Here is an 8,969-nt window from a genome sequence, read left to right on the forward strand (position 1 = left end):
GCTAATTTAGTTTCTCCGTGGTCCTACCCATCAAATAATGTTAATTGGGAATTTTTAAGTTAATTCAAATTTTTATTGATTTTAACAAGGTTTAAAGGTTTTTAAAAGACAAAAAAAGTGGATAATGTTTATTTAACAGAAAATTTAATGGATTGGATTATATTTGCTAATTATTCTAAACACAATGACTAAATTTACCAAATTAAAAATATATGAACTAAATTGACCAACACAATAAAACACAGGGATCATTTTGACATTTAAGCCTAACAATACGTAGAACCATTTATGTTACATCAACCGGCATTATATAATTCATCCAATCCAACCACATTGTTGGCGAGAGAGAGTGAGAGAGAGAAGAAAAGGTTTGTGGTAAAGCAAACACAAGGCCACATAGTACGTACCCCACTTCTATTTGAGATGTTATCAACATGCATTATAAATCAACTCAAGTGCCATACCACCAATTTCATTCACATGTAGACTCTCTCTCTCTCTCTCTCTCTCTCTCTCTCTCTCTCTCTCTCTCTCTTAATCAGATTGCAGAACACTACTAGTACTACCAGTTTGATTGGTAGGACCACCACCACCTACTCTCCAATCTCCCACATCCACAATAATTTCATCAAAATCAGATGCCAATACTTGTCTCCACTACTACTTCTTCCATCAATGTCTATGGCTTCAGAAATAACTTCAGCCCCACCCCCCTACTTCCCTTTTGGTCTTCAAATGAACTCATATTGGAGTTCAATTAAGATATTCAAGAATATTTTTAATGGAATATTAATTCAAGTTTAGTCCATACAATAATATTCTTGATCAATATCACCCACAAGCTTCAGAAGCTGCCTCCAACAACATGAACAAGGTTTGCAGCTGCAAAACCCAAAATGGCCACTCCCATGCTCATACCCAGAAGCAGCAGCAACCTCATGATGATCAAGATCATCGTCAAGATGAAAACTTGTACTCCTCTTCGTCGCCGTCGTCGGATCTCAATTTAAGGAACATTTCAAAGCTTATCCTTCCTCCTTTGGGTGCTTCAAGCTACAACCAAACTCCAATTCACTCAAATGGCTGGATAATCTCCCCCATGGATTCAAGATACAGGTACAATAGTACTACACAACCACAATATCTTACCTTTTTTTTTTTTATATACATAATTAATTAACTATGGAAAAATTGGTGATTTCTTCTTCATATCCTTCTCTTTCTTTTTCTCCCTTTTTTTTATATTATTTTTTTTCTGGCTGAAGATGTAATACTTGACCCTTGATCTTAAATCTTTGTTTGTACAAAATTCAAAATTACATATATATATCAATGTCAGTACGTAATATAATATGCATGGATCAGTTACCCTACGAGCACATGAACAGGTATGAGACCTAATAATTAAGTGTTTTGCCCAACTCATAAGCTAGCAATTAGAGGTTAATCACCAATTTTAGGCAGCTAAACTATAATAAACTAAATTATTTATCTCACCTCTTAATTAGTTAACTAATATACAATATTATGTAATTAACCATAGCTTCTTTTTATTTTCTTATTTTATAAACGTATGTGCCTACACTATAAAGAAACTCTGAGATGTCTTCCAATATTGAGAAGAGAAATACAATTAAGCTAACAACTAGTTTGTGTATAACAAAATAATCGGGCTTTTCGACAATAATCATCTATTTCAATATGTGATATTTCATTTTTTACGTTTAAGTAAAACAATTGTTTTTAATTTTTTGGCCTTCAATTAAGGTGTTGGGAGACATTTATGGTGCTTTTGGTGGCATACTCGGCATGGGTTTACCCCTTTGAGGTGGCATTTCTCAACTCCTCTTCATACAAGCCACTATACCTAGCAGACAACGTGGTGGATCTATTTTTTGCCATCGATATCATCTTGACATTCTTCGTTGCATATATTGATCCAAGATCTCAGTTACTTGTTCATGACTCCAAAAAGATCGCTATAAGGTTAGTTCTTAGGCTTCTAGTTCAATTTCAATTACATCTATTAAATCGCAAATGATTTTTAAAAACAGTATTACAAAACGTCCATGAGGAGTACGAAAGTATCTATGAAATAGGATTTTAATTAAAGAGACGGCCACCGACATACAAATATTAATCTAGCCATATATCGCTTGTGCTAAAAACTTTAACACAAAACGCACATTTAGCTGAAATAAAAAGCACTACTGTGCTTCATATTAAAGCATTTGCAAACAGGATATCAAATTTGATTGAGACTTTGCCCCACTACAAGATTCTTATCTCAAAAAAAGTGAAAGCTTGAAAGACCCAAAAGCAAAAACACAAAAAAGAGAAAAAAAAGGGCCTACTTTTTTACTTTCAGGTTGTTTTATTATGACCGGAATGTTTGTCACAACAACAATTGCGATGGTATTTCTCACTTTATTTGTGGGAAAAAAGAAAGTTCGATAAGAGTTTCTCACGACTCATTTTGATGAGAGGATGACTTTTGAGTGATATTTGTTTATTTTATTGTTAATGTTAATTACATGTTCACATTGATGTGTGGTTTGTCACTAAAACCACATCAATAATTTTTTGCTCTTGAAACTCCTCCTAATGTGAACACGTTACCAATTGGAAATATACACTTGTTGAAATTAAATTTAATCTTAGGTCAACTGCCACCAATAGCCAAAGGGCATTACTGTCATTTAAATATTAAAAAAACACTTTTTATTTAGCCAATAAAATTAAAACAAAAGGAAACAAATCATTTGTCATCACTGTTGGAACTTCGGTTTGGGGCTTGGGGAATGGTGGGTGTGGTTGTGGGATCATCGTGAGGGGATTGGGTGAATGGGATAAGGATTCAGTTGGTGGTGGCTAAGATGGGGAGGGGATGGTTCCGGTTATTTTTATTTTATTTTTTTGGTAGTTTTAATTATTTTAATTTTTAGTTTCTAATCTTATTTTTATTTTCTCAATAGAGTATTTATTTATTTTTTTAATTTTCAAATGTTTATCAGTATTTTTAGCTTACTTCAAATATAAAAATAAAAAACAAATTTTTAAGGGACCTTAAATGTTTATCTATTTTAAATCTGAAATGAGTTTAACATGTTTAATTTAATTTTGATTTAGGGGAAGGGGGGTGTAAGTCATCATGTTTTCTAAAGTTTGGTTTTCAAATTTATGTTTAATTAAGTGTTTATTTTTAAAATTTTAAAATGTTTAGTGATTTAATTTAATACTTTCAAATAATAGGATCTAACAAACATAGTCAACTCATGATTTGTGTTAAAATTATGAACATTAGAGGGTGTAAGTGAAATAAATGAAACATGTGGAGTTTGATTGTAATTAGACTAAAACTCATGGGGCATTATTAAAATTCTCTCCTAAATTGGCAAAAATCACCCTTAAATTGTTCCTTATTACACTATTAATCCATTCATTTTATGCTTAATATTTATGTTGAATTCGAGCTGTGTTATCGTGTCATTTCAAACATTGGCACCCGTATATAAATCTCATGGCTCCTATGTCTCCCTGTACTTAATTCAGTCTTAGGGAAATTAAGCATGTACTCAAGAAGGGAATTTAACTTTGAAATGATCATACCCTCCGCCTAATAACACCTAATTACAGGTAAGAGGTGTCACTGTAACGAGATAGTAGTAGGCTATTAGCAAACTTGACAAGCCCACGATGAATAGAAGGCAATGAAGACTGAATCTTATTGTTGGCTTAGGAAGTATACATATTTGGATTACTTTTTTTCTTCTTCTAATTCCCACCCTAAAAATGTACGTTCTCCGCTATCGTATTCATATTTTACTGAAATTGAATTATTACTTCATCTTTTTTTTATATACAAACGATAATAGGGAGGAGGAATTTAATCTAGGACCTCGGGTGCATGGATAATACTCCTCTTGCATTATTACTTTATCCTTAAGGGACTGACACGATTGTTCCTTTTTCTTTTTTTCTAGTTATTTAGTGTTGATTGATTGTTACATTTTAATTAAGAGGTAAATGATGGATTTGGCATAAACATGAGTAATTATTGTTAAATTAACAGGTACCTTTCAACTTGGTTTTTGATGGATGTGGCATCAACATTGCCATTTGAGACACTTGGCAAAAACAAGTTGGGTGTTTCTTACTCTCTCTTAGGGTTGCTCAGATTTTGGCGAATAAGACGAGCAAAGCAACTCTTCACAAGGTTGGTATACTATTCCTTGTGCACTTGTCTCCAATTCCATGATATGTTTTGTGACTCAAATTGCAATTTTGCATGCATTATATTATCTTCCTTGGCAGACTTGAGAAGGACATCAGGTTTAGCTATTTTTGGGTCAGATGCGCCAGACTTTTGTCAGTAAGTAAAATTTTGCACCTAGTCCTTTTTACAGCATATACTTATTTACACTTGGGTATGTTTACTTACTCGTTGTAATGGGGATGTCATGAATTGGGGAAGTCGGGGATACGGGAGAGAATGAATAGGTAGGAGTTAAGTCAGCTACCTACTCCCCTAATAATCTAATTCATGATTTTTCAAGCATTAAATTGGGAATTTTAGTGTGTAATTTACGTAATTTTTTATTCCTCATGTGTTAGGAAAATACATGAGAAGTCATTATCACCTTATAATTCATTTGATGAAAATCTAATGGCTTCAAACATCCTCGAGTAATATTGTTGAAGAATATAAGTCCCACATTAAACTTGACTAAATAAAATACAATCTAATGAATGGTTCCACTACTAATATCACCGAGGCATTTCGTGATAAAACCCCACACCTACTGGGCTTTGTAGGTAGTTAAGTTGGGGACAATATCTGTGTTGTTAATAGTGGGCCAATGACATGTCTCTCTGAATCTTAACAAATACTTCTTAGAAGATTCCTTTTTATGAATAGAGGGCGAGGAATTCGAATTTAAGAAACTCTTATTTAAAACTGGTTGATTACTCCACAAGAATGTTTAAGGCCCTCACATGATATATAGGTGCTTGATAAGAAGTTACCTCAATTTTAAAAAAATTCCGGTTGAAAGTCTAATTTTTGTTTTTCTTTTTGTAAAGGAGGTGCCGTAAACAGCATGCATGCAATTTAATTTAAGAGATTGATCAATTTTGCTTCCTATATACAGGTGACACTGTTTTCAATACACTGTGCTGGATGCCTCTACTACCTGCTAGCAGACCGATATCCACACCAAGGGAAGACATGGATTGGAGCTGTCATTCCAAATTTCAGAGAGACAAGCCTTTGGATCCGATACATTTCTGCTATGTACTGGTCCATAACCACCATGACCACTGTTGGTTATGGCGATATGCATGCAGTTAACACCATGGAAATGATCTTCATTATTTTCTACATGCTCTTTAACCTTGGCCTCACTGCTTACTTGATTGGCAACATGACAAACTTAGTAGTCGAAGGCACTCGTCGAACCATGGAATTTGTAAGTATTCTTCAAACTACCTACGCACGACATGTTATTGACCGACACTCTAAAAAAATTATCTTGTTCTCCTTTTCTTATTATCGAAGGAAACTGCACTCTGAGCCGTGCATGATGACTTTTTCGACGTACCAATAACATGCTGTCTAAAATTGTATATCAATGATTTAATGTACAGAGAAATACCATTGAAGCAGCATCAAATTTTGTGTGCCGCAATCGCTTGCCTCCACGGTTGAAGGGCCAAATATTGGCTTATATTTGCTTGAGATTTAAGGCTGAGAGCTTGAACCAGCAGCATATAATTGAACAACTACCCAAATCGATCACCAAAGGCATCTGCCAGCATTTGTTTTTGCCAACAGTGGTGAAAGTTTATCTTTTCAAGGGTATCTCAAGGGAAGTACTACTACTTCTGGTAGGGTAACATACACTCTCTCTTCTTTTTCTTGTTTTTTTTCCTTTTGTTCAAGGGAAACACACACTCTGATCCCAGTTCCAGAATCAAAATCATTATTACATAGCTATATAAAGAAGAAGAAGAAGAAGAAGAAGAAGAAAAGACCAATTACTTACTGGGAAACATTTTTGCAGAGACAAAACTACTAACTGCTTAGACTTAATTTTCTTGCATCTCTTTCAAATAAGGGATTTATTGGTAATGTAGTTTTGGATGTGGATGTGCAATTTCTTGCTAAAATAGTTGGACTGCAAATTAATGCATATTATAAAACTGTGAATAGAGTGTGAATTTGTACAAATTTTAAAACCCTGATGATGTCTTTTAACAATAAAACCACATTGATGATCAGGTTGCAAAGATGAAGGCAGAGTACATACCACCTAGAGAAGATGTTGTGCTGCAAAATGAAGTGCCGGATGACGTTTATATCATTGTTTCTGGAGAAGTGGAAATAATTGGTTGTGACATGGAGAAAGAACTAGTTGCTGGGACTTTGAAATCTGGAGACATGTTTGGAGAAGTTGGTGCACTTTGTTGTAGAGAAGTTGGTGCCCTCTATTGTAGGCCTCAAAGCTTCACGTACCGAACCAAAACACTGTCACAACTCTTGAGACTAAAAACCACTGCTCTGATTGAAGCAATGCAGACGAAACCAGAAGACAAACTACAAATGCTTAAAAACTTCAAACAGGTTGGTGAACATGTTAAATCGTCTTCTTTGTAATAATTCCATTATTATTTCTTTTGAGAAAAGGAAAAGAAAGAAATGACTTACAATCTGCAATATGTTCCATTGAAGCATCACAAAAAGCTGAGGGATTTGAAAATTGGAGAAATATTGGCTGAGAGTGGAGATGAAGAAGGTGACGCAAACGTGGCATTCAACTTGCTGACTGTTGCCAGCAGAGGCAATGCTGCTCTTCTTGATGAGCTCCTCAAGGCAAAGTTGGATCCAGACATCGGAGACTCCAAAGGAAGAACTCCTTTGGTATGCCTTTCTAGCCTCAAGTATTTAGTTTATTTGTTAATGCCAGACGAAAACAAAGAACAAAAAAAACAGAACAAGAAGAACAATATGGAGACGATAATTCCCTTTTTACTTTAGAAAGTGAGCTAATACATCATTTTTTCTAATTTCAAAAGACTAATTGTTTCTTTTGAATGCATCAGCATGTAGCAGCATCAAATGGGCATGAAGAATGTGTCTTGGTACTCCTCAAGTATGGTTGTAACGTGCATGTAAGAGGTAATTAAAAATAATAAACACAATCTCCTTGGTACTGTTCTGTTCTTAAACCCATCATCTTTTAATCTGTACATTGGCAGACATAAATGGCAACACAGCTTTATGGGATGCTATTGCATCGAAGCACCATTCCATATTCCGGATTCTCTATTACTACGCTGCCATATCCGATCCATACACGGATGGTGATCTTCTATGCACGGCTGCCAAGAGAAGTGACATGACTTTGACGAAGGAACTCTTGAAGCATGAGTTAAATGTTGATGCAAAGAATCATCTTGGGAAAACAGCAGTACAAATAGCCATGGAAGAAAACAATGCAGACATGGTCAATTTGCTAGTGATGAATGGAGCAGATGTTGCCAATACACACAACTTCTCATTTCCTTCAGAAACCTTGACTGAAATGCTACAAAAACGAGAGGTTGGACACCGGATTACAGTTCCAGACACTATACTAAGTGAAGTGCCTTTGATGAGGAATGATGATAAGCAAAATCCTGACTGGAGAAAATCCAATGGAGTGAACTTTCCAAGAGTGAGCATATATAGAGGCCATCCTATAGTGAGGAGAAACACATGTTGCATGGAAGCTGGTAGGCTAATTAGATTACCTAATTCGGTAGAGGAGCTCAAAAACATTGCAGGTACTTTCCTTAACACTATGCCTTTATCAATTGCTAAAAGATTGTGGCTTTTCTCAAAGCCAAGATACCTAGCAGAACATGGTAACATACTGCATGATTTATTCACAAATTAGTGCTTATATATGCAGTGCAGATAGTACACAAACCCTTAGAGTTTTAGTAGCACAAATTTTAGTCTATAGCATGTTTCTTGTTTTAAAAGATTGCATCTTTTACCACATTTTTCTTATCGAAGCGATTAAGGCAGTTTTGAAATTTTATCCTGTGTATATTTGATTTTGTGGTGGCTATGGATGCTTAGAATTCTTTACACAAATTGGAATTAATATATATTTGAAGAACGTAGTAAGAATTTCTAATATCTTTCATCATCTTAAACAGGCGAAAAGTTTGGATTTGATTCAAGATGTGTATTGGTAACTGATGAAGGAGGAGCAGAAATTGACTCCATTGAAGTGATTAGAGATAATGACAAGCTTTTCCTATTTGAAGACCCAAAGTCTATCAAAAGCTGAAAAATCCTCAATCTCCTGAAGCATTATACTTAACCTTGAGGAAGGAAAGAAAGAATCGCACTTTTCTTCATGCAAATCTCTTGTAAAGATTCCTCTTAGAATGTACACTTAAATCTTGCATAATCAAAGGGTTCCTCTTGTGAGACTATGAGTCTGAGTTTAATTTTTATGCACAACGTAATACATAAGGCTAGGGCGGGCTCTAGCCTAGTGCAAGGTTTGGGAAAAAGAACTTTAGTATTAATTTTTAGGCATTACAACCCATTTCATAGAAAATTAGTCTATCTCGTAATCAGTTGAAGCTTCAGAGTGTTGAGATACATGACCTTGCTTGGCAGTTTTCTTGGGATCAAATCTCTTTGGTGCAGATATCTTCTCACCACGATTATGGGAAGCATTCACAATATGGAGCTGAATCTAGTATAGCAGTGAGCTATAGTCTCAGATTCATCCATCCTAAGACTTTCAAACTGTGACGTGATCTCCTAGATGTCCCATGCCTCTTTGATGTCTCACAGTTCTGTATAAAGTTGAACTGTTCATTGGATACAATTATGAGTAAGGCATTTCGGCCTTTTCTATTGGCATTGCTGTGAGTGGTATACTCCAGTATCCATTCTAAATAAGGCG

At 35.0% G+C, this 8,969-nt stretch overlaps 1 protein-coding gene across 1 annotated transcript; it reads left to right on the top strand.

The window, feature by feature from the left end:
• Positions 1 to 498: 498 nt before the first annotated feature.
• KT2/3 (potassium transport 2/3) lies at positions 499 to 8,487 on the top strand. Its single transcript, XM_021968859.2, has 11 exons — positions 499 to 1,116; positions 1,768 to 1,986; positions 4,073 to 4,216; positions 4,315 to 4,372; positions 5,151 to 5,468; positions 5,647 to 5,886; positions 6,281 to 6,622; positions 6,731 to 6,919; positions 7,102 to 7,177; positions 7,258 to 7,824; positions 8,206 to 8,487. The coding sequence occupies exons 1-11, from the start codon at positions 866 to 868 to the stop codon at positions 8,337 to 8,339; spliced, it is 2,538 nt and encodes an 845-aa protein (XP_021824551.1). The 5' UTR covers positions 499 to 865; the 3' UTR covers positions 8,340 to 8,487.
• The last annotated feature ends 482 nt before the right edge of the window (positions 8,488 to 8,969 follow it).

This window comes from Prunus avium, chromosome 1, assembly GCF_965620075.1.
Source record: "Prunus avium chromosome 1, drPruAviu1.hap1.1, whole genome shotgun sequence".
In the NCBI taxonomy this organism is placed as follows: domain Eukaryota; kingdom Viridiplantae; phylum Streptophyta; class Magnoliopsida; order Rosales; family Rosaceae; genus Prunus; species Prunus avium.

Excerpts from the sequence above, each read along its gene's own strand:
- KT2/3 (XM_021968859.2), top strand. The coding sequence starts at position 866 with ATGAACAAGGTTTGCAGCTGCAAAACCCAAAATGGCCACTCCCATGCT. Across the intron at positions 5,469-5,646 it reads CTCGTCGAACCATGGAATTT|AGAAATACCATTGAAGCAGC; the intron begins GTAAGTATTCTT and ends TTTAATGTACAG. Across the intron at positions 7,178-7,257 it reads TTGTAACGTGCATGTAAGAG|ACATAAATGGCAACACAGCT; the intron begins GTAATTAAAAAT and ends GTACATTGGCAG.